This window comes from Nanorana parkeri, unplaced genomic scaffold, assembly GCF_000935625.1.
Source record: "Nanorana parkeri isolate BGI_ZX_2015 unplaced genomic scaffold, ASM93562v1 scaffold1060, whole genome shotgun sequence".
Classification (NCBI taxonomy): Eukaryota; Metazoa; Chordata; class Amphibia; order Anura; family Dicroglossidae; genus Nanorana; species Nanorana parkeri.
Window position 1 is genome coordinate 418,138 of NW_017307328.1, and position 26,230 is coordinate 444,367.

At 42.5% G+C, this 26,230-nt stretch overlaps 2 protein-coding genes across 4 annotated transcripts in view; one reads left to right on the top strand and one right to left on the bottom strand.

Moving 5' to 3' along the window:
* Positions 1–3,765, bottom strand: part of HMGXB4 (HMG-box containing 4) — a 28,467-nt gene extending 24,702 nt beyond the window's left edge. For 2 of the 3 annotated variants that reach the window (XM_018567542.1, XM_018567541.1), the window contains exons 1-2: positions 3,698–3,765; positions 166–237 (exon numbers count right to left, since the gene is read on the bottom strand). In XM_018567542.1, coding sequence (XP_018423044.1) covers positions 166–187 — 22 coding nt within the window. In that variant the 5' untranslated portion in view covers positions 188–237; positions 3,698–3,765. Of the gene's footprint in view, positions 1–165; positions 238–3,693 lie in introns of all 3 variants that reach the window. The other variant, XM_018567540.1, reaches the window with a different exon arrangement.
* On the top strand, positions 1,922–14,933 carry RPS19BP1 (ribosomal protein S19 binding protein 1). Its single transcript, XM_018567538.1, has 5 exons — positions 1,922–2,087; positions 3,745–3,903; positions 9,478–9,627; positions 12,335–12,432; positions 14,793–14,933. The coding sequence occupies exons 1-5, from the start codon at positions 1,922–1,924 to the stop codon at positions 14,922–14,924; spliced, it is 705 nt and encodes a 234-aa protein (XP_018423040.1). The 3' UTR covers positions 14,925–14,933.
* The last annotated feature ends 11,297 nt before the right edge of the window (positions 14,934–26,230 follow it).

The window sequence follows — 26,230 nt, forward strand, 5'->3', positions numbered from 1 at the left end:
TCCCCCACTGATACCCCCTTTCACCAGCTCCTAAAAATTTTGGTAATGTCCGCAATTCAACAGAATACCCATATACAAAAATACAGAATACTTGTGTTTTGTGGGTTTCCGTGCATTCCTATGGGATTTAAAACAAACATACAGAAACACAGTCAAAACTCTTACCTCGAGAGTCACTGTATGCCATATCCAAGTCCAACACAGATTAGATTGTAAATAGTCATTTACAGCACCTACCTGCAGAAGGATAAGTTCATTAATACATTTAAGTAACCAATAACATATCATAAAAGTAGTACATTATATTATATATTTTCCTGTTTAATATATGTAGGTTATTTGCAATAAGTGGTTGAAACAGAAGACATTGTTCTTGATTTTAAAAATGCAGTTTAAAATTACTTTTATAAAACCTTAGTTATTGTAAACAATACCCGTCTCCAGATAATACAACTGCAAATTCAGCAAAAGTGATATTTCAATGAGAATGTGATCAATAAACAAATGGCTGTGTCTACAGTATGATCTTGTGTGCATATTCTGGCATCTAAAAATTATTTTTACTGGGCATGTCAGTTACTGTATATCTATCACGAAGCAAAGCACTAACAGGTTCATATGCCTGTAAACCTTGAGCAGCTTCAGAATGCAGTGATCAGAATGACAAATACATTTTTTTTATTATAGCCTCACTAATGAACAATGCAAATTAAAAAAAAAAAAGGAGAGAAAATGTAATGGTGGTATTTTTCACATAGTTTAATGTTTTTACATGAAAGGGCCTATTTAAATCAGCAGTGTTGGGCTGCAATCCTCAACGCAAGGGCAACTGCCTTGTTGCTAATTTTCCCAGGTGAATGTGCTGTGTTGCCTGCGCTGGTTGAAAAAGTGAACATGTTGAATTGTTGAGCAGCTCTGTGCATGTCCACACGCTGCAATGCATTGCAAAATGCTGAAGTGCACAGAAATAACAGTGAGTCAAATTAAAAAAGAAAGAACGCACTCTGATGTGTCAAAACTTAACTGCAGCTCAGTGCAAATAAAAATGCACCGGAGCACGTGGGTGTTCCGCACATGCTAACGCACGCGCTGTGGTATAAATGGGCCCTAATGTTTTCTAACACAGTATCTCTTTCTATGCGAGAGAAAGACTTGAGGAAAGCTTTGAGTCCTTTAGGTGGAAAATAAATATATCAATATTATCATCATTTGTTACCATAACATACAATAAAGGGGAAAGTGGAATGGCCATATCACCCAGATTCCTTTTTGCAATATTCCTAACACATAGAAAAAGATAGAATGTTGCTTCTAGCTAGCAACAGTCTATTTTCGGATAGCAGTTCTAATAATACGGAGAAGAAAAAAAAAAAAGAAGAAAAGCCTAAACAGAACACTATGCCCACAATTACCCAATGTAATTACCCAGAGGAAGGATACACAGTTACTGTGCGTTCCAGTGCGGGCAATCACACTGCGGGCAGGTGGCGCGTTTGGGGTGCCACTGAAACACACATCCTGCAGCAGAATTTGTCAGGCCGAAACCAAAAGTTACTTTTTTTCCCCCCACCTTTTTTTTTCTTTAATTATTGTATGTATTATATTAGACATTTAATTTGTTTCATTGATTTAAAATAATCTGAATTGAAAAGCTAACAAACATAATAAAGTAAACAAACTTTTATTTAAAATAACACACACAAATGTGACAAAAAAAGAAGGTGGGTGCAATAGCCAGCCTGCTACTGCAATTTTAAAATAGCCAATAGCAGGCTGGCTATTGTTCCCAGCTGCTGGATGGGAGCAAGCCCTTAGAGGGGGCACAGAGGAGCGGCGGGGACACAGGGAAGAGCAGCGAGAGGAGCAGCCGAAACGCGGGGAGGAGGGACATGGAGGAGACGCGAGGACGACCAGTGGGAACATGGAGGAGCACCAGAGGCACCGGGGCGGAAACAGAGGCACTGGGGGCACAACTTTGGAATGCAGAGGCACAGCTGTCTTTCCTCCCGCTGGCCACAGACACAGATCGCAGCACGCAGGGGCTCCTAGTGGGGAGGGGAACGGGGAAGCAGTGCGGCGGCGGGAGAGTGAGTTTTGGAGCTCTCCTCACTGCTAAGCACCGGCTACAGGGGGTCTGTGTCCCCTCCCGGTCCCGCTGGAAGCAGCTGAGATCAGACGGGACACAGAAATAACTAATCGAACAATCAACTAATCGATAATGGCAACGTTTCTCATGATCGATTATCATCAATTAAATTGATTAGTTGTTGCAGCCCTAGTCTGCAGACTGTCATTTAAAGTACAACTCTGGACAAAAATATTATTAACCCTTGCAGTGGGGTTATACTCACCCGATCCTTGGAGATTGTTTGCGGTTAGACCGGTGCTTCCAGCGTCACTCCCCCTCCACTTCAGCGGCCTAAGGATCATCAAGTAATCGCGCCCAATACGGTATATTGGACGTGAGGACGCTGAGGGACATTCCATCCCTGCACTGGTGGACGAGAGTGGCTGGAGGGAGTGCTGCCAGCTCCAAGGATCGGATGAGTATAACTTTATTTTTAGTCCTAGACCTAAACGAGCAGTTAATAATATTTTTGCTAAGGGTTCTGCTTTAATTACGATGCACACCTCCAGACAATTTTAGGGCCAATTTCAACAGGTTTCCTTCACTTCAAGAGGGATTTCCATTCCCATACAAGTCTATGGGAATGCAGAACCGATTGAAGCAGGTCAAATTAACTTGACAAATTCTGAATGATCTCAGAAGCATCTCAAACTGATATCAAACCAATGCCATCAATACAAGCACCTTAGACTTACAGCCCCTGTGGGAGTGTTATATAACATCACAATGCAACGCAGGAGAGCAGCTCTCTACAGATTCATGTCACAATGCATGAAGTAATACAGCCCTGACAGATACTACATACACTCTGATAAGTGTCCGTCAAGGATGTACTACAAAATGCATTGTGATGTGGATCTGTCAGCACTACATGTACTGCAATAGGGATCAGTCAGGGGCTCGCATTTCCTCATGCATTATAAAAAAGATCAGTCAGGGACCACATTACTACATGCACTGTTATATGGATCCGTCAGGGGCCACATTACTACATACACTGTTATGTGGATCCGTCAGGGGCCACATTACTACATACACTGTTATGTGGATCCGTCAGGGGCCACATTACTACATACACTGTTATATGTAGCCAAATTACTACATACACTGTAATATAGATCTGTCAGAGGCCACATTACAAAATACACTGTTATATGGATCAGTCAGGGGCCACACTATTACATACACTGTACTACAGATCAGTCAGGGGCCACATTATTACGTACGTTGTATTATTGATCAGTCAGGGACTACATACACTGTAACATGGATCAGGCAGAACTGCATTATTACATACATTGTGATGTGTATCCATCATGGTTGTAATATGTACAGTTTCGTATTGAAACATGTAACAGGTTCTCAATGATAGCATCGCACACTATACAGCTGAGGTCACAGTACAGCTCCAGTGTTGTGAAGATGTTGCTAGTTACACTGTAAGCTCATATAACGCCATTACAGATAATCTATTTCCAGCATGTATTTAGCCTTCATAACCGATATGCGAAACAATGTAAACAAACTAACAAAGAGAATCCTGAGTACGACAGTCGATCCATGACTTACCTGTACAGCCCTCCCGCCTCTTCGCTCCTTGTGCATTCCCCATACAGAGCACAGTCCGATTTCCGCCCGCTTCCGGCCGGCGCATCTCTCTGACGTCACTTCCGTCCACACTGCACGCGAAGGATTTGTGGAGAGTCGGCGGATGGTAGAAATGTCTACTTCATTGCTGAAGAAAGAGCTAGAGCTTGTGTGCTCTGACTCCAAGGGTGAGGCGTCTTTTAAATAACATTGTACACAAACATTTATCCGGTTTCCTTTTGTTGTGTCAGTGGTTATGGCTGCACGAGGTACAGGAAACTGACCATTACAGTTCTCAGAATGCCGGGTGTGTATTAGTATAAAATGTCTCATATGCAGAGCAGTGTGTATATGCGATCAAATGCAGAAGGGAGTGCACAGGTTGGGTATAGATGAGTCGAACCTCGGCCGCTCAGCTTGCAAGAGAAGAACAGCCAATATACAGTTGTAATCACAATTATTCAACCCTCATTGCAAATCAGTTTTATTGGCAAAATGTACAGATCTTCAGCTATTTTCAATGAACAACACAAACAAATGCAATTGAAATAGATAAACACAACAAATGTTTTAAGTGGTTTCCCCAAACTCAACTGAAAATGCAACTTTTAATGACTTGTTGTGTCCTGCAGTAAACAAGATCCATAGCCAAACACCAGCTTCAGGCAGCGTTCCTATGGAATCTCAGCCCATTCCTCATGAGTAATGGCCTCCAGTTCACTAATATTCTTGGGTTTGCATGCTGTAACCGTCTTCTTCAATCCCACCGGAGATTTTCTATGGGGGTTCAAGTCAGATGATTGTGATGGCTACTGTAGAATCTCCAGGACTGCTTTGTGGATTTTGAGGTATGCTTGGGATCATTGTGCTGTTGGAAGTTCTAATGATGCACAAGCTTCATCTTCCTCACAGATGGCATGACGTTTTCTCCTAGGATTTCCTGATACTTCAATGAATCCATCTTGCTCTCCACACACTACAGGTTTCCAGTGCCAGAGGATGCAAAACAGCCCTAGAGCATCACCAAGCCACCACCATGGTTAAAAGAGAACTTGGGGTAAGTGTTTTTCTTCATAGTTCTCTTAAGGGTCACAGGAGGACATATACTAGCATCCTCCCGTGACCCAAAGATCAGTATATTGCGAGCTACAGCTCGCGGTATACTGAGACCGCCGCAGCCAGGACGGATCCCACCAATGCTGTCGAGATCCACCCAGCTGCGTGAATGACAGCTGGCTCTGCCTATCTAGAGGCAGAGCCAGCTGTGCTCGCCCACTCCCCCGTCCGTTCCTCCAATCGGTGCTGGCTGATTGAGTGACAGTCACGGCTCTCTGCAGGAACAGGATCGAGAAGTGAGCGAGCGACGGTATGTGTTCGCTCACTTCCCGATCTATTGAGCCGACATGTGACAGTTTCATTGTAACACGTCGGCTTGAACTATGAGGATGAGTGATTTTCACTTACCTCATAGTTCTCCTTTAACTGTGAGCAGTGTTCTTTTTAGCATATGCTTAATTTTTCTTCCTCCGGACATACTGCTGATCCACAGGGCTGAAAAGTTCCAGTTTTGTTTCATTGCTCCACATGACAGGATCCCTAAACATCTATGGATCATTTATATGATTTTGGGCATATTGGAGCCAACTTTTCTACACGCCTTACTGTGCTAACTGAAACCTCAGTGCCTGTTTTTCTCAGAAATCTGGTTGCAGCCATCGATAGCTTCCCTTTTCTGCCCCGTCCAGGTAGTGTAACCACTGTTCCTTTAACTTTGAATTGGAAAACTATGCTTCCATCGGTGTCTCTAGGAACAATCAGTGCCTTCGCTGTCTTTTTTTTAATCCTATTCCTTGTTTGTGAACAGGGGGTTAAATAATTTTGAGAAAGCAGAAGTAATGAAAGTTGAATTTGGGGGGAACACTTGAAACATTCGTTGTATTGACCCATTTCATTTGCTTTTGTTTGATTTGCTCATTGGAAACGGCTGAAAGTCTGTAAATTTTGCCAATAAACCTGATTTGCAATGGGGGTTGAATACATTTGATTACAACTGAATTTAAACACACATGTGCAGCAGACTAAACTACACATAGTGAAATGCGGGGGGGTGACCACCTTTGCTTGTGGCTCAGCACTCTATCTACATTTAAAAGACGAGTCACTTTTTTGAGAACAAGCAACAAGGTTCAGATTTTGGATAAACATATACAGATGGTTCAAATTGGGTGTGAATGTATCCATCTATCTAAAGGTGGCCATACACCTTATGATTAGTGATGGGCTCGGGCGTGTTCGCAGCTCCACGTGCTGAGCCCGCCAGGAAGCTGACTGTGCCGTAGAGCCAATCACAGGCACTGAGACATATCCCGATCTCTGCAGCTGCGGACCGGGATAATCTCTCAGTACCTGTGATTGGAGATGCGGCGCTGTCAGCTTCCTGACGGGCTCGGCACGTGGAGCTGCGAACACACCCGAGCCCATCACTACTTACGATTATCGGACAACACTTTTCATCCGATGATCGAACTATCGTACAATTGTCGTACGGCGGCCCCATGATGCCCCGATTATCGCAAGGTTCAATTAGCCGTAATTAAAGAAAAGCGACTGGATGAATTGCTGTAATCAACCGCACGTATTTTCGTTTGCGCATGAGCAGTGTAGATCATACGATTTTTGACGTACTGAAACGCCACTAACCTTGCAATAATCGTACAATCGCCCAAAGTTTTCAATCTTGCTTGAAAGTCAAAAGTCGTACGATTGTACAGTATTTGCGGTTGTACACTCCACATACACCATGCGATTATCGGACGAAAACGCGATCGTATACGATTATCGGACGATAATCGTAAGGTATATGGGCACCTTAAAGCCAGCCAAATACAATGGAAAATCAATTTCCCCCATCCACACTAATCAGCATGAATGGAGCAACTTCCACTGCCGTCTTTTGTATTCCGCAGCCACTATATCTGACCGCATTTTAAACAGCTGGCAAATGTTGTTTACATACGTGCTCTATAGCTGCCCGAACGCTTGTACATTGGAAAGTGTGTGCCCCCCTCCGCCTATCCCGGGCTCCGGCACAAAGGCTCTCTGTACTGAGATCGGAGGGAGCTCAGCATGCGTTCTCCCGCTGATCTCCCTTCCGATCTCTGAATGCAGAAGTGATGTGTATTAGCCAGAGAGAACCTGGTGAAGCAGATCTCTGCTTCCTCAGATTCTTTGGTGGTCACTAGGTGACATTAGGGGTCTAGAAGACACCTGATGTCTCCATAAAGAGAACCTGTCACTGTTCCTTTGCTATCAAGTTTTTTCTTTTTTTTATCAAAGTTTACAAAAAATGTAAGTCACAAATAAAATAAAAGAAACGCAAAAAAGTCTTAAAGTCCCCTGTCCCCATGTACATACACTTACAAATGAAAACATGGGTTAGGTGGGCCTGTGTGCAAAAACGACGATTGCACCCATTGTGCTGCACATGTTACATATCACCGCGAACGTCGGAGTGTGAGCTATAATTCTAGGGCCTTCAATGACCATTAACCCTGAATTGATGGGCAGTGAAAGCTTTTAAAGCGTCGCCTATGCCCAGTTTCGGGTATTGTAGTGTTTTGCGGGTGCACGCAATTTTAAGGATTCACATGTCTGGTGTCTATTTACCTGACGTGACCCCGTCTTTTATATTTTACACAAAACATTGGGTAATAAAATATTAAATAACATTGGTAAAGCAGTTTTATTATATATATACATATATACAGTGGGGCAAAAAAGTATTTAGTCAGCCACCAATTGGGCAAGTTCTCCCACTTAAAAAGATGAGAGAGGCCTGTAATTGGCATCATAGGTAGACCTCAACTATGAGAGACAAAATGAGAAAACAAATCACATTGGCTGATTTGGAACTAATTTATTTGCAAATTATGGTGGAAAATAAGTATTTGGTCAATATCAAAAGGTCATCTCAATACTTTGTTATATATCCTTTGTTGTCAATGACAGAGGTCAAACGTGCCCTGTACGTCTTCACAAGGTTGGCACAATTTCAGTACAGCGCTGTATGACTAAATAAATGTCAATGAAAGTATTACAGTGCTAAATACTGAAAAATGGACTGGACAGGAAGGTGGTGTAACCCCCCCTGGTCTTCAAGTGGTTAAATCTACTTTTGTCAAGCCAGGTGGTTCTTCAAGGGCCACCCACAGCTTGAATTTCAGTCAGTTTAGCAGGAATTGGCTGAAATTCAAGCCGTCTATGGCCAGTCTTAGATCAGCACAGTCTTCCTTAAACATAAGGCCTGTAACACCATCTTCCAACAACTGTATGGGTATGTATGCAAATCCCACTGTTTACATCCATCTGAGACTAACTTTTTGGGATAGTGTGCTTTAATCACACAAAATCGTACAAATAATACTGCACTCAGATGTGAATGGGCCCTAAGAGATGATTGACTCTGCCTTCAACAGGAAACACCAGCCAAAAATGGATAATAGCCCTCCCACTCCCTTCATCCTTAGTTTCATTGTGTTTTCGAACTGTCCAGGAACATGCTTCATCATGTCTGTTATGCTTTCTAAGGTCATTTGTGGTGAACACATCACTGGAGACACTGGCATTATCAGCAGACTGCTCCTGCTTAACACTCTAACTTCAGTAAGAATGAAGTGGGGGAAAGTTGCTGCTGTAGGCCAGGAGCAATGAGGAGACCTGCCTCAAGATTGGGCACGCTACTAAGCAGTATCAGTCTATTCTGCATCTACAAATGTGGATAGTGCTGAGGGAGATAACGCAGACTCTGGGGGAAGGGGGGCTGTTGAACAGAGTCAAATAGGGTAGAGTCAAATATTTAAGCTCTTTTCTGTAAAGACCTTTATTTGATTAGCTTGCAAGACAAGTAATTTTAAGGCCAGACCCAATGTTCATTCCTAAACTATCTTCAACTTTATATAGGTCTCAAATAGAGCTGCAACAACTAATCGACTAAATCGATTACGGGAATAGTTAGCAACTGTTCTCATCATCGATTAGTTGCTTGGGGAAGTAGAGAGAGAGAATTTTGTTTATACAACTAATCGATTAGTTGAAAAAATCATCGGGTAACTAATCGATTATGAAAATAATCGTTAGCTGCAGCCCTAGTCTCAAATTATTCTCTCAACCTTCTGTACTTATCTGAAGAATCAGAAAGAATAATTCAATTCTCTTGATGTCAGGAGGCGTGCGTTGATATTCTTGGAGTTTTCAAAAGACTTTAGATGTTCCAGTCGTCTTCTAGTTCTGTTTAGTGGTCCTAATATATGTCTTAAAGCCTAAAAGAGTACGGGTAATCAGGTTGCTTTTAACTATATTTGACCTGTGTTTCCTGTTGAAGGTGGAACCCATCATCTATCGGCTGTCCTGGAAAATTTATGGAATGTGGTTTTTAAAATCATTGGGTAATATAATTCGATTAAAAAAGCATGTGTTTTTTTAAAAGTGCATGGGGGCAGCCATATTCACATACTTCCTGCTTTGCAGTGCTACACAATGGTTACCTTCTCCCCTCCCCATGACAGGACAGTCAACAGACAAGATTGCTCTGTTCTTTTCCCTGTAAGCTTGTTTAAGCTATTGGCATCATTTTGCAAAGTAGTAGAGCCCTAATTGTCTGCCCCTCCCTCTCCCATCATGGCTGCTGCTGTGCAGCAGGGTTTAAATGTCTCCATCAACCTGTTCACCTTGTAACATACAATTATTTATGTGTGTAAATCTAGATTTCGGAAAGCAACCAGCAAAGCACAAGCGAAAAGAAGCTTTAAGCACTAACAAAACAGGAATGAAGAAGCAGCTCCGAAAACTGAAACAGGGACGGCCACAAAATCAGAGAGCAACGGCCAAAGACAGGGATAATAAACCAGCAATAGGTAAGACTTCTGTGTCAGGTCTACACTACGTTTGAATAGCATTTCATAATTATTAATGTAGTCATGAAGAGTCTGTCAAGTTTATCAGTGTTTCTCAACAAACGGACTGCCGACTCTGCCGCTTTAGACTTGTCAACTGGATTTGAACTTTTACTGGAAAATAACACTGGATTTACAGTGTTTTGTGTGTGTTGCAGCACGCATGGTAACACAAGTGTAATTGGGCCCATATAGTTTCCCTTTCACACTGAACTGCAACTCCTAGATGTTAATCAGCCTTATAAGAAATAATGGGATTTCAACTTGAAATGCAAGTTCATGCAACAAAATGCAAGACACAAGATAAGGGTATATTGTCTAGACTTGTAGCATAAGCACTGTTAAGCTGGCCATACACCTTACAATTATCTCCAGCTTTTCTGTGGTCAGATGGAAAAGGTGCAACAGATTCCTCCATCTACACTTAACTGTGTGGATGGAGTCATCTCCAATCTGTTGCACTTTTCTCTCCCGTTCATTGAAGGACACAGGCAACAGATCGTAGATCAGTTTTGGTTTTGCATCGGGACAAGGCGGATCTCCGTCCTCGGCCGGCGTTCCTGCCGAAGGTTGTGTCTGCATTCCAATGCCTGTGTCCGGGAGAGAAAATAGGATTTTTGTACTCACCGTTAAATCCTTTTCTCCCCGTTCATTGAAGGACACAGGCCCCGCCCTCTTTATGGGGTGTACACTCCTAACTGCTTGTTACTAAACTGGAGACTTGTCAGCAGGTGGGGGGTTTGGCCACCGGCAGGGGCCGCCCCTAGGCTGTAATTGGTCTTTAGTTTTGTGCCTAGCGTCCTTCTCCTGCAGGTGGCGATATTACCCTACCATTCAGGATCTACGATCTGTTGCCTGTGTCCTTCAATGAACGGAGAGAAAAGGATTTTACGTGAGTACAAAAATCCTATTTTTCCATCTGACCACAGAAAATCTGCAGATAATTGTAAGGTGTATGGGTACCTTTTAATGAGAGCAATCACATCATGCCAGTATTGAAATAGTTTTGGACAGCAGATAACTTTAATACTGGCTGTATATGACCGTTTTCAAAGTGTAATGTGCCATGAAGACAACAAACAGTTGGTTATCAAATAACTGTGCCCCATCTAGGACTGTGAAAACCCACCGTCTTTTGGATTCATTTGCTCATGGCGGTTCAAAACATTTTAAACAGACATGTTCCTTAATTTTTGCTTACAAAAAAAACCACTTGGGATCTATTTATAAAACAATTTACATAGCAAGTCATCCAACGAAACTACATGTACATTCAATCTGTGTGAATTACAAGTTGTGAGGATGGATGGGAAAAACCAAATGTTCTTAGGCTAAAGTCTGTTCTGGTCGAATGTGCTTCAAATATTGTGGGCAGTAACAAAAATAAGTTTGTTCATTCAGAACAGAGTGAATTATGAAAAAACTGCATAATGGCCACTAGATGGAGCTGAGGATCATAGGAAATAAATACAGCTTAGTAACAGGAGATGCAATGTGTATATTTTAGAGGAGGGATTTAGCAAATGAATGTAACCATTGCTAATATGTGGCTGCCTGTAGAAGCTACATTTTTATTTGTTGCTGCTGGAGACATACTGTCCTCATTTTCTGTTTGTCTATTCAAAACAAACAAAAAGTTCTGGCTGGAAGTACTGTACACATTAAAATGAGCCTTCAGCCACAACTTTATTTCTTTTATAATGGGGAAGTATTAGAGCAGTGGCTGCGGGCCGGTACAATGTGGCCTGCAGCCAGCTCACAAGTCTGGTACATGGTCACGGACCGCGTACCAGACATGCGGAAGCAGCTACATGGTCTGCATCTCTGTCGGATGCAGACCGCACAGCTGCTTCTGTGGCAGCACTAGGATCCTTTCGGCTGGCGTCTTCACTGAACAATGGCCAAAAGGACTGATTAATGAAGTCTGCAGCAGACCTTACCAATCAGTACCACATATATTTTTACATGGACACACACTGGGAATGATACTATTTTATGTGTGTGGAACCTATTCAAGTTAATGATCAGGTGACCGCAGTTGCATGTAAACGCCTGCCTGCCGCATGAAATGATATGTGATATGATTACATTCGGTTAGGAATCACTCAATCTTCCTGGACGCAATGATTGTGCATCCAGGGAGAGTGTTTTCTAACCGCATGTAACCGTATCACATGTGGTGTGCAGGTGTTTATATTCAGCTGCTGTCATCTGATCATTAACTTGAATGGGTAAACATCAGATTAGTGATTCCTGCTGCTGGAAAACGCAAGTTTCTGACGCAGGAATCCCTAATCGCACCTAAACCTTCAGATATGAATGAGGCCTTATTGTGTGTGTATTGGTGTCCGTAGTAACAAACCGGATATAGTTAAATTTTATTTCAAAGTATGAAATTGGCAAGCGGCCCCCATGGGAGAAAAAAAATTTCTCGAGTGGCCCCCGAGGAAATTGAGTTTGAGACCGCTGTATAAGAACCTCTGTTGTCAAGTTTTTTCTGTCCCTTCTAGATGATCTTACTCCATGAAAAGCATGATAGGAGGAGAGGTAATTCACATGAGTTTTTAACTGTGTTAAGGCCATACTGCTACTTTATAAATGGGCTTCTAATAAATAACGCACACCTAAGCCTATGTGAACATTTTTTTTTATTTTTTTTATTTCTCAGAGGAGCGTAAAAAACTTGAATCACAAGATTACCTTGCACAAAACCTCAAATACATGCTTGGATCCTGCTCTGTTACAAACAAAAATGTTGTCAAAAAGGTAAGTCCTCTTGTAAGTTCATATCAAAGTGTAATCCTAATTTTGTAGCAAATGATTTGCTATAGAATACAACAAGCTGACTTGACCAAACATCTATGTGTATTTTTACTGAGGCCTAGGAATGTGATGTGTATTGCGTAAGCAAGAAATTGTCCTCAATTGTAATAATGGAATTTCACATGAGGTGGCTTTTTAGTACTACAAGTAGTGCACACCAAAGCAGGAAAGACATTTTTTTTGCACACAACTTTTGATGTTGTCAAGGAGACCTCTTAAAGTCATACTAAATTCAGGAGTTAAATCTTAAAAATGTACTTTACAACACACACACAGGGACCATAGGGAAAAAAAGTAGCCCCCCTCCAGAAGGAAGGAAGTGTCAGCACCAATTCAGAGATGATTTGAGGATCTACAGCTGAGTGATACACAAATAAGCTACATTTTTGTTAATAGTTAAGGTACTTGAATTTATTTTTAAGATTTAACTCCTGAGTTTAGTGTCACTTTAAGTCTACTGTTTTTATACACCACTAAACGTTTGTACTTGCCTGGCCACTAAATATAATATCTATGCTTGCCCATGACATCACTTGCAATCTTTACATTGGTATTGCATTGCTATAAAACAGGTTTAGCGTGAGACATTTAAAAGAGAACTATGGTGTAAGTGTTTTTCCCCATAGTTCTCTTAATGGTCACAGGAGGACATAAACTAGCCTCCTGTGACCCTAAGCTCAATATACCGGGAGCTACAGCTCGCGGTATACTGAGACCGCCGCAGCCGGGACGGATCCCGACATTACTGTCGAGATCCACCCAGAAGCGTGAGTGACAGCAGGCTCTGCCTATCTTGAGGCAGAGCCTGCTGTACCCGCCCCCTCCTCCAGTCAGCGCTGGTGGATCGGGGAGGGGTGGAATCCCTGCAGGGAGCTGTGACTGACAGTCACGGCTTTCTGCAGGTAGATGATCAAGACGTGAGCGAGCGACGGTATGCGTTCGCTCATTTCCCGATCTATTGAGCCAAAGTGTAACAGTTTCATTGTCACATGTCGGCTCGAACTATGAGGCTGAGTGATTTTCACTCACCTCATAGTTCTCCTTTAAGTTGTAACTTTTATACTTTGGGGGTTTTTTTCAATGCATTCTTGTAGGTGATTGGCTGCTAAAAGTAAATATGCACTCCCTTAACATTGGAAGCAACCATGGAATTTAAAGTCTTTGTAAAAACTCCAATGATTGTACACTACTATAATACTGTAAAAAACTTACATGAAAGAAAAAAAAATACATATACACACACACTACTGTGCAAAAGTTTTAGGCAGGTTGTTCCAAACACCTCGGAGAACTAACCACAGACCTTCTGTACACAGATGTAAGCTGCCTCATATCCTTCTATCTCTGCATGTAATCCCAGATAGACTCAATGTTGAGATCAGGGCTCTGTGGGGGCCAAACCATCACTTCCAGGACTCCTTGTTGTATTTTACGCTGTCAATAGTTCTTAATGACATTGGCTGTATGTTTGGGGTCATTGTCATGCTGCAGGAAAATTTGGGGCCAATCACACACCTCCCTGATGGTATGGCATGATGGATAAGTATCTGCTTGTATTTCTCAGCATTGAGGACACCATTGATCCTGACCAAGTCTCCAACTCCACTGGCAGAAATGCAGCCCCAAGGAACCTCCACCATGCTTCACTGTTGCCTGCAGACACTCATTATTGTACTGCTCTCCAGCCCTCCGGCGAAAAAACTGCTTCCTGCTACAGCCTAATATTTCACATTTTGACTTCTCAGTCCAGAGCACATGCTGCAATTTTTCGCACTCCAGTTCCTATGTTTTCATGCTAGTTGAGTCACTTAGCCTTGTTTCCATGCCAGAGGTATGGCTTTTTGGCCGCAAGGCCACAGAAAAATGGCAGCAGGAGCTCTGGACTCATAAATCAAAATGTGAAATATTTTGCTGTGGCAGGAGGCAGTTTGTTTTGTTACTTTGCAGCATTTTTTTCACACCTGCCTTAAACTTTTGCAGAGTAAAATAAAAAATATATATATATATAATTACACCACAGATTCCCTTCCCTTATTGTTCCCCATTGTATGTCTTAATTCTCAGCGTGTGGACATCATTCCAGGCTGCAGGTGCAAAGCATAGACCACAATTGGCTACTGCCACTATTGTCAATCAGCAGGGCTGGGCAGGGGGAGGTCTGACAGCTGACTACGGGAGTACAGGCTTGCTGTGCATTGACACAGCATCCTGTACCTCCGAGCAGAAATCTCAGGAACGCAAGCTGACCACGCCAGCACATCTGTTTCCGTTGATGCTAAGCATGTCTTCTTTTATTTTTACAGATATTGGATCAGAACTGTGGACGCAAAGCGAAAGACCAGCAGGCAACGAAGAAAAAGAGAATGCAACAGAAATCTGTGTTCTCAGATTCAGACTTTGAGCGTTTTGAAAAGGAATACTTTGGAAGAAGATAGATTGTGGCCACTTAGAATAGACCAGATTGACTGTGTTGTTATATAGGCTTAATTTATTGTTTTCCTACAGCCTTTTGTATGGGTTTATATGTTTAACCAAAAAGGCAATAGTGCCACAGTGATGGAGTAAACATGAATAATGAACAAAGAAAATTCTAGAAGACTGGACTAAATGTAATGGACAGAATACACATTTTGCATCTGCCTATGTTGCAGTGTATATATGAAAGTCAGTACATTATGTACTTTTTTTTTTTTTTTCCCCCCATTTAATATTAAGATCTAGAATCTTGGAAGTAAATGTATATAGAGCGTTGTGATACCCCTACTGAGGCACTAACTTGGTATTTAAAGTTTACAGTGATTTAAAAGCGCTCCTAATTAAGATACAGTACATGAATGCAGAGAAGCATGTGCCAAGTGCCCTGATTTAATACCCATCTGTACATATCATTATATATTAAAGTAATGACTTGCTTTGCATTCTACTATATAAAACCAAGTGTGATCTGCATTCTTCTTTTATTGTTTTCAGTAAAAGTAAAGGCTGCCTACAGTATTTTATAATATGAAATTGAGTTTATCCTTCCGAATCCTTCCGAAATCGTCTTCCAGGACAGCACCTGAAATAGGCACCTCCCCAAATCGGAACAAGATGTGCATCACCACAGAGTTTAAGGAGAAGTCTTTTTTCTTAGCTGGTTTGATCTCATCGGATCTTCATATGGGTTGTCTCCTTTTGTTCCTACAATGTTAAAGAAGCTCTTGGACAAACACTGGACCCAAAGTTTTGCTTTTCCGCTGGTATGTATTGACCAGTGTGTCTCCCAGCCTGGCTCCCCTAACCATGATAAGCAGCAGGATGCAGGAACTATTAATGTGCCTAATTGAAGACACTGGACTTAGTCTTAGGCTGGGTTCACACCTAGGCGACGGCGTTTTTGTGCATTTTCTGCGCAAGAATCCAATCACGTGTTTTTGTGAGCGGATTGTAGCTCATTGATGTTAATGAGCAAACCCACACAAAACATGTGTAAAAACACAGTAACGCGCATTTTCTGTGTGTGTTCATGCTTATCTATAATATACACAAGAAGTTCTCTTTGTATGCGGTATAATGCTGCATTTTGATGTAATGTTCTTATAAGCAAGTAAAACTTAATTTAGTATTCCTCAAGATCCCAGTGCTTCCTCTAAACACATAACTACCCCTTATTCACAAGAGGGGGCATCTGGGTGCCCCCTTTATGAGAGAGGGCACACAGATGCAAATAAGCCCCCCTACCCACAGACCCCCACAACCACCAGGCAAGGGTTGTGGAAAGAGGCCCTTGTGCTCATCAGCATGGAGACAAGTTTCTTTCCCGGGCATCCCCCGAAAATTGAGGGCATGTGGCCTGGTATTGCGCAGCGAGTGCAACCCCTACCTTTCCTGCCCCGTCGTAAGGTCAGTGCTCAAATTAAGGGTCTGGTTTGGTATTTTAGAGGGACCTCATGTTTTTTTTTGACGTTGGCGTCCCCCTTAAAATTCCTACCAGACCTAAAGGGTCTGGTATGACTTCTGGGGCAACCTCATGCCTTTTTTTTTTTTTACATTGGGAGTCCCCCTAACACTCCTACTGGACCTAAAGAGTCTGGTATGACTTTTGGGGGGAACCTCACACGTTTTTTTTTCTTCTACAGCCTAAAAAGAAAATGTAATTTTTTTTCCCGTTGTCTGTCACTTTGCTGCAGCGAAAATTTGTTTGTAAATACTACTGCTAACGAAAATTCAGATTTCGTCCGAATCCAAATCCCGAAACAAATTGACTTTTGGGGCTGAATCCCTAAAAACAAAATACCACCTAGTAAAATTTGGAGAACGTGTGAACAGACCAAGTGGCAGACTTGGATATTTGGTAAAGTTACTTGATTTCGAAAAGCCCAAGAAGCAGTCACAGATCTAGTAGAGTGTGCCATAGCAGAAAAGATAATTGAAACCATAAGCCTACTGGATGGTCTTTCTGAATCACTAAGCGATGGTAGAATGAGAAGCTCCTTTATGGGGGCCATCAGGTATAACAAAAAGTCTTTCTACACTTTTCTTGGTGAGATGCTCCTCAGCCTCCCTCTAGTGCAGCATGGTCAGTTCTTGCGCCAAGCAGCCATTCAAAATATGCTGCCCAGCGCCGAGTGTAAGCTTAAGGTGGGATAGGATGGGGCTATGGCTGCGAGGGAGCTCCATCCATATGTGCATTGCTTACAGCTCCTCACGTGTCCTGTAAAGATGCCTGGACCGGAGTGACGTCACATTCTGGTTCCTGATTAACGCACTGTACCACACAATTGCACTGGCCGTGCATTCTGGTTTAATGTGCATTTTTTTAACTGGTGAAGCCACATGGGAAACACCCTGCACAAAGATCTTAATTACAGAATTGGAGGCTGGTGGTTTCTGGAACAAGATTGTAAGTACCAAAATCTGATCCTTGATAGTACTTAAGGACAAATGTTGAGCCAGGTCTATTTGCAAAAAAGCCAGGATTTGTCACACTTTTCCTGGAGTGAAAATCTCTTGCTTTGCACCAAGTGAAGTACCGTATGCCTTCCATGTGCACTGTAAGACTTCCTAGCCTTAAGCATTGTGGAAATCACTTGTCCACAAAATGGAAATGCTGAGGACCCACTACAAAGCAAATGGGTTGCTGATGTGTTGGAGAAAGGGGGCATGCAGGTATGCATCCTTCATGTTTGCAGAGGCCAGAAAGTCTCCTTGCTGGAGGGAGCTTATGACAGACCTGGTGAGTCAATTCAGAATTTCTGGGCCTAAAAAATAATTAGAGCCTTAATGCTTGTTCACACGACGTCCGTTTTGTGTGCTGACCTGATCCGTACGCTCCTGCACTCAAAATGTATCCCTATGTGTTTTATGGGCTACAGTTCTCACTGGGATGAGAGCAGAATTTTATCAGGAATGCTGACTGTCCAAATGTCAACAAAAGGCTAGCAGGCATTCCTTGTATTTGAAAGTAAGGGGGCTGAGGAAGATTTATCTGAGGGCTTGGGGGACTTGGAAGTCCAAAGTTTGTGGGTGGACTGGGGACCAGGCTTAGGATTGGGCTTGGCTTTGTAGGTAGAGGCCTGGGAATAACAAGAGGAATTCTTCTTGACCTCAGAGGAGGGAGAAGCCTTTCCAGTCTAAGTCCTAGCTTTTAGCACAGAGTCTTTATCATGTTCACTGAGAGGAGACTCATAAGGGAAATTAGATAGGAAACTGTTGCAATCCGTCCACACAGCAGTTTAAGGCTGCCAACATGAGCTCTAAACACTCAGTCAGTAAGGGAACATACTGAATGGGACCCAGATCCTTCCTCAAAGCCCTAGTCCAGTCAACTAAAGCGTGACACACAAGTATCACAGCCAGGGCAGGTTGTATTGCGGGGGATGCCAACAAGAGCAACGTTTTCGAAAGGGCCTACAATTGCTTCTCTCCTTGGTGGCCGGGAGCGGGAGGCTCCTGGGGCGCCAGGGAGAGTTAGCTGTTTGGAGATTAGTGTCCCTGGTTAGCAGGTAACCAGGGACGCTGATCTCTCTGAAAGTGGCCGGAGCCAGCCGTAAGATCGCCCGCCCAGCTGTCAGAAGCAGGCTGTCGGCCGGCCGCTCGGCCAGCTTCGGCTTTCAGCACGGCTCAGCCGAGCCGATGCATATGCGTTCGGCTCGACTGAGCCGCTCGGCCATGATCGGCAGCTGTACGGGCTATTGTGAATAGCCCGTACAGCACCCCTTCGGTTCTACAGAACTGACGGGGTCCTGGGGCTGAAGGATCGGCCGAAGCTACAGCCAGATGCTTCGGCAGCTTCGTGAATAGACCCCATAATGTATGGCCAGCATTAGGGACCCTAAAGGAGCTGCAGGCTATCCTCAATCTTTAAAGCTTGACTCCACCTAGTTCACCATTTGGGGCAAATTTTCAGATGGTCATACTGCCACATTTGTTATCTGGGTACCAACATTTCAACTGACCTCACCCAGCTTTTCTCTCTCAATTTTAAACTTCTTTTGTGGACTATCAAAAGAGATCTTGTAAAATGAGGGAACCTTTATTTGGTTTGGTCATAGCAGTGTGCTGAAAATAAAATGTTTCCAAGCTTAATTTATCTGTTTCAAACTTTGCCAATCACATTACCCCCACACGTCCTGAAAGATTTTAATTTTACTTTCCTTCACTTCCTTCGGGCTGGAAAAAGGGTGCCAATTAAGCGCCCAGGTTTAAGTCTCTCCAAATCTGATGGAGGAATAGGTTTTCTCAACCCGCTTAGATACTATGAAGCCTCACATCTGGTGTGTCTTCTGGAATGGTGCAGCCTGTGGCCCCCATTAACATTAGATATCCTTAGAACAAGAAGTTATGGCTCCCCCTTGGATTTTTTTGTCCAGCTTCCTCAGGATGTAAGAGACCATCTTTTTTTGGGACCCACGTGTAGGGTAACTATAAAAGATACATAATGCAAGGTACCGCTGTACCTTCCCAGCTTTCTCAATGTTCTTTTTCAACATTAGGCACCCCAGGATTAGAAACTGAATATACTGATGCCTCCTTCCTCAACCTGATTAAATCAGGAGCCTGTAATTTAATTGATGCTGGGACGTTTATGTCTTTGATGGCTTTCCAGACTAAGTTCGCCACCACTCTCGACACTTGGAGACTTATACAACTGTCGCACTACCTTTGTTCCTCATTTGGCAATCAACTTTTGTTTTGACAACTCACGCAATTTGAGAAAATGCAGCTCAATCCTCCCCTCAACGACATACACTCTCTGCACATTCCATCCTCTTTGAAGTAAACAACCTTTCCCCACCCTCTTATCTGCAAGCGTGGGAGAGAGATCTTCACCAAACACCAATTTAAAATCAAATTGGTCATATCCTTTTCTTCTCACATAAATCCTCGGCCTCCAATAGGATGCAGGAATTGGGATACAAGTTGCTCACTAGGTGGTATATGGCTCCTGTCCGGTTGCAAAGGATACATTCTCAGCAGGCCAATACATGAGATGTGGAGTCCACATTAGCACACTCTTATACATTTTATACATAGACTGTCCAGTTCTTACTTCCTACTGGGATGCATTCATTGACATCAGTCACAGACTGACCCTTTCTCAGTCCCATTTCAGATCAACAGTGATGCATAAAATTGTCAGTGCTATATAAATACCAATAACAGATACACATTAGCTCAGATATAAGAATTCATTATTGCTCCATCTACTCAATGCTGCCAAATCGTGTATCCCAGCCCTGTGGAGACTCTCAGAGCCTCCAATCTTACTTCAGTGTTGTATCAATAAAACTATGTTAATCTGTCTGCTGCTCTTTACCACAAGGATACATTCATGAAAACTGCTTTACTTGAAGGATCTCAACTAATATCCCTTTGGTTCTCTACAATTCCTCCCTTACATTATAGCCAGATAATGTTTCACCACTTCTCTTCTTACTAGATAAATAAGATCTCATATAGCAATTTCCATTATATCATACAAAATACATTTTATATAGCATAGATCTGTTTATTAAAATGACAAAAACTATATGAAAGCTGTTACAGTCACATGTAGTAAGCGGTGTCAAAAGTGCACACGGCACTATAACAACTGCTTGAACAAATAGATCAATTGGTTATGGTTTGACCTGATGCATTTTGTCAAATGATTGACTTTTTTTTTTTCATTAAAGAGACTATCACATGAAGAACCCTAAAAGCTGCTGACAGGTATGAAGAATAGTCACCCGGAGGTATCTGCACACACCTTGCCACTAAGCCTTACCCCCACACACTACCACTGGCCACATCACTACGATGGGCAGCCTCACTGGCTAATAGTAATGTATGAAAGGGGGCATGTAAGGTTTAAAACTATGAAAAGTGTTAAAGCCTTATCCAATTAGAATGGCTCAGTGTTTGGGCAACACAAAGGATACTGGAATCTGATGCAGGTATATACAGGCTTTTCTGGGTGCCTGCACTTCATACCTGCCAGTGGCTTTTAGTTTTCTTAAAGTGTCAGCGTCTGTTTAAAAGGAAACCTGATTGCGAATGCTGATCCACACCTCAGTACTAAGTTATTTACTTGGAACAAGTTAGTAGATTAGTAGCTCTGGCATATTTTTTATTTGATTTTTCTTTCTGCATGCTTTTTCTAGGCCATCGCCTCAAAATCCAAGCGACTAACAGACTCTGCATTTCTCTCAGCAGCACAGACATGGAAAACAGATCCCAGGCTGCCATAGCAGATGGGAGTTTACATGTTTTACCAAAACTGTCAGGTTTCCTGAAAAAGTGATTAATGCGATCCCCCAGCATGGGTCCCAGGCTTACTTGTCACTCCTGGGTGCCCAGGAAACATCTGTTTGCTGATTTTCCCTGTGAATAATGAACCCAAAATTTCTCAGCTCTGAGCACTTCTGGGTTCAGGGCCGACAATGGCCTGGGAGAAGCTTTATTACCTTTGTGATAACAATATACAGTATATTATAAATATATTATGTGACAGGGAAAGTGAGCCTCTCCCTAATGGTCACGGCAGGTAAGTGCACCAAAGAATTCAGGTGCAGATATTATTACCAGATTCGTACATGCAAGTTGAGGGCGGACTGACTCCATTTTTTTTAATCTTTGGAAAGAACAAAAAGGTAGTTTCAGTCAGGCATGGCAATGTTACCGATTGAAGAAAAACACAAAGCAAAACTTTGAAATGAATGTCATTTTTATTAACACTGTTTTAGTTATACAATGAGAGGGCACTTACAGTTCTCCAAAGGAGAGTTACAATGTTGTTGTCACAGTACAACAGATAAGACAGTATTGTATTTTCCAAGATGGGAAATGGAGATATTAAGATTGATACACAAGAAATTACCTACAAACATCTAGAAGAACTGTACATGACTTTTTTTTTTTTTTTTTACTTACTGTAAAATCCTTTTCTTGGCACCCATTAAGGGACACAGGAATTTATATGCTGTTGGGTTACACTGTTGCCTACCAGGGGATTGGAAACTGGCAAATAAAAATCTGTAGGCTAGCCCAGGATAACCTCTCCTACCACCAGCACGCCTCAGTTTTGTATCCAGCAGTACCAAGAGCATAACTATAAAGACTGAGGGGTGGGATGTGTGAGGCCTCAATGGACTCTAAGAAAAGGATTGCACAGTTAGTACAAAAATTAGATTTTCTTTTTCGCCCATTGAGTGACACAGGAAGTCATATACTGTCAGGACATCCAAAAGCAGTCCAAACAATTACTCTGGGAATCTGGCACAGGGGCTAGAGTAAAAATCTCTGGGTTCAGGAATCTGGTACAGGAAAGCAAAGGGTGAGCAGCTGAAGAGATCACCAGAGGACGTGATTAGTTTGTAAATCTGAAGGCTCACTCTGTGCATTCGAATGCCTGAAGGGCAAATTACAGAGCCTACAAGGAATAAACACAAGTTCCTCCACTTGGAAAAATGGAGGCGCACATTCATGCTTCAGTCTTCTCTCACAATTTAGCAGGTTTCTTTCTTACAACTGTACGGTTGGTCAAAGTACCAGGCTTGGAGGATCTGGTCATGCCTACTTCAGAAGTATGTAGGAGAAAGATGGAACTCAGTCAACTTCTCCTTAGATGTCTCATGCTGAGGAAGGGGAACATGCTGGCCTTCAGGGATAAACTTGATAATGGTAAGGATAAGAGACACCCCTCAAAGAACAAGTTAGGTGCTCCTTGGATACAAGTGAATCTGGCACTCCTTGCCCCCCAACCAGAGTGCTCTGTGCATTTGTAAGGAAAACAAACCCATATGAGACACAAGCCTAGATGCTTCCAGCAGACCATCACAGCTGAAGCGTAACATCTGTGCTACAGAGTCCAAAAGGGAACAGATCCAGCAAGCGCTCGGGGGAGTCCAGGACCCCTGAGGGTGCTTCCAATATTAATGGAGAATGCCTCAAAGAGCAAATGCAATGGCAAGGTCTATGTAGCTGTAGGAGTTCTGAAAGACACAAGACTGGACACAGCAGGCTTATTCTCCAGATGCAGAGTGGTACGTATCGCATCAATAAGGGCCGAGACAATCTCATGCAATTCTGAGATAATAGCAGAAGACTGCAATTCCTCAACACAATCTTGGCAGGGAGAGACAGAGGAGACCCTAAATGTGAGTCAGAGATGGTAGCAGTGACCTCTGGCCCAGCCTTTTCTAAGGCTGCAGGGAGATCAGAAATGTATTCTGCAGGGGAAGGCATGGGAGTGAACTTAGAAATCTCAGCAGTCAGCACCAGCATGGACCTGGGTGAATTAGGCCACAAAGTCTTGTTTCACTGCAGTGGAAGCCGCTGCTGATTAGGCAGGGGATGCAACCTCACCTTAAGGAGCTATGGAGAACTCCGATTTAGCAGACCCTATATCCATATGGTAAGCAGTTTCTATATCACAGACATCAATGCTTTCAGGGGGCACAAAGTAAATGTCCTCAGAACCGTTAGGGGAGTGTAAACTGGGGTCATCCTATGGAGCGGGACAGTCCCCGCTGTGGCTAAATACAGACATGTTCAACCTCGTGGCTCAGGATAAAGGGAAATGCCTCAGGTACTCAAGACTTCGACAGCTAGTAGACAGCAAGGGTCAGACAGTCGGAGGTAACCAACCGTATGTGCGCAGTAGGAATGGACAGCAGCTGGACGTTACTTTCTGAAGAGCGGAAAAGGAGGGCGGGTTATCCTGGGCTGGCCCACAATTTTTTTTTCTTTGCCAGTGTGCAAACCTCCTGCAGGCAGCAGTATAACCCGACAAGATCTGGATTCCTGTGTCCCTCAATGGATGAGAAAAACAAACAAACATATTTAACGCAATTCCAGTGCAAAATGTTTAAAATCAGGCCACCTAAAACCGATATTCTTGTTACGATGGATACTCAAACATCTGAAAGATCTGTATGTCTAGTAGAATCTGATTGTGGGATCTCAAACACTTGTTATATTTTTTTATACACTATATTCAATATCAATATATTATCTTTGCTGTGCATTTCCCTAGTTATATCCGACTGCCTCTCATTTCCCTTTTCTCACTTACCTGTGTCTTTCTGTTCCATCCCACTCAATTTTTTATGGTTGCAATTGTTTATATATCAACACATGTAGCCACCATATTGAAAGACAAACTGGCTACTGGAATTAATCGAGTAGGTAATAAACTTTCCAGTCAGACATAGTCCTTCTCTGTGCATATCACAAATAAAAAAAACAGAACAGAAGCTGTGCATGAAAGGGAATTTTTTTTTACATAAAATCCACCCACCTGATTGATGGGTAACATCTTTCACGGCAGTTTTGCCCTGGATTTGCATTAAATATGCAAAACATACAAAATTACACCAAACAACTTTTTGATGTGCACTGCAGTACTGCAAAAACCCTACTTACATATCATACAAGCGATGTGATGAAAACACACAAGGATACAATGCGCAGTATCCAACAGAAACCAAACAGCTATACATTTGTTGTTAAAATGTAAAAAATGACATTAAATGTAAAAATGTGTATAAGCTGATTGGTCACTATGTGCTACTGCAATTTGTAGTACACTACTAAATAAGTCACAAATCTCAGGACACAACATTACAGTGACAATAAACTCAGGAGTTAAACCTTAAAAATACATTCATGTACCTTAATTAATAATAAAAATGTATATTTTTGTGTATTACTCGCTGTGGATCCTCAAATCATCTCTGAATTGGTGCCGACACTGTCCTTCTGTTGGGTGGCTACTTTTGTTTGTAAAGTAGCCACCACTTCAAGCTTGCTCCCGTGATGGACTACAATCTCATGTTTAGTTTACTAATTTGTATTGAGATTGTAGTCTATCAGAGGAGTGAGCTTGGAGCGGTGTACAGTACAGTGTACACAGGGACCATGGGGAACAAGAGTAGCCACACTCCAGAAGGAAGGACAGTGTCAGCACCAATTCAGAGATGATTTGGGGATCTACAGCTGAGTGATACACAAATAAGATACATTTCTGTTAATAGTTAGGTACTAGAATGCATTTTTAAGATTTAACTCCCGAGTTTGACGTCAGTTTAAGAACACTAAGGGCTTGTTCACACCAAGTGCGGAGCAGATGCAGAGCAGTTACAGAACGCATCAAAACTGCATCCAATGTATTCCAAATGGTATTTTGTGCTCTAGTTCACAACAGAGCGTTCAGTTCCAGAGCATGTGGAGAAACTGCAGCATGGCCTATTTTTTCTGCACTGGAACGCACCAAAGTGCATGCAAAACGCATGCAACGCCCTGGAACACACTGAAAGTCCATTTAAAAAAAAAAAAAAAACAGACCGGAACACGGCAAAAACGTGGCAAAACACACTGCACTGCATGTGCAGAAACTCATGCAGATCTGGTCCGGATTTGGTGTGATCAAGCCCTTAACAGCAGCAAAGTAAACAGATAGAGATGGAGGAAACATGCACATCTCAAGGCAATACACTTACCAAAGAAAAACAAGGACCTGCTGACAGAAGACAACACTGAAACGATGAGGTGGGGATGGTCATAGTACCATACGTTTCCATGACTTGTTTCTTGTTGTCTTTTTCAGCAGACAATATCTAACAATGAACCTTAAACCTGAAGCCCAGGCAATGGAAATGAGCTGTCTTACCAGCTGGATTGATCTTGTTTGGTTAAGAATACCTCTGTATCAGCCTTTAAAGCTGTATGCCTGTAAACCTAGTAAGCTCCCAGCAGTTCACTACTTTCATATGCAGGAATACTGCTCACCCAAACATTTGGCTCATGATTCGACTACCCCCAGACCAGCAGCAAATATATTATCAGGTGGCTGCATTGAATCATGAGAGGCAAGTATTATAAACAAAATAAACCTACTTGCACATTTTTAGGGGCACCTTAGAACCTTTAGGGTCCACTGCAGGGCATGATCATGTGTACGTTCGGTTTCACGCATTACCATGTGTCCCAGTAAGGTAACATAAGTATTGTGAACAGGCTACCATCAGATGGCAATAATAACAAAAAATAAACAGAGCACCGTTTTTTTTTTTAATCCAGCACAGCACAACACATAGCATGTGTGTTGTATCACGCACTATAGAGAGGGTGTGTTGCAGGCTACTGTACGCTGCATGCTATTGTAAATTCTGCATTTACCACGCATTACTACAAAGAATAGTTGTGAAACCAGGCTAAATGTTTAACTCCAAATGCATATAAGTGGGAGGTAAGGTTTCTAAAAAATGATGTTTTCCGG

Bases quoted from the DNA above. Each gene is read 5' to 3' on its own strand.
- RPS19BP1 (XM_018567538.1), top strand. From the start codon at position 1,922: ATGGAGGAGCACCAGAGGCACCGGGGCGGAAACAGAGGCACTGGGGGC. The intron at 9,628-12,334 runs GTAAGACTTCTG...TTTATTTCTCAG, and splicing joins GGATAATAAACCAGCAATAG to AGGAGCGTAAAAAACTTGAA. The intron at 12,433-14,792 runs GTAAGTCCTCTT...TTATTTTTACAG, and splicing joins ACAAAAATGTTGTCAAAAAG to ATATTGGATCAGAACTGTGG.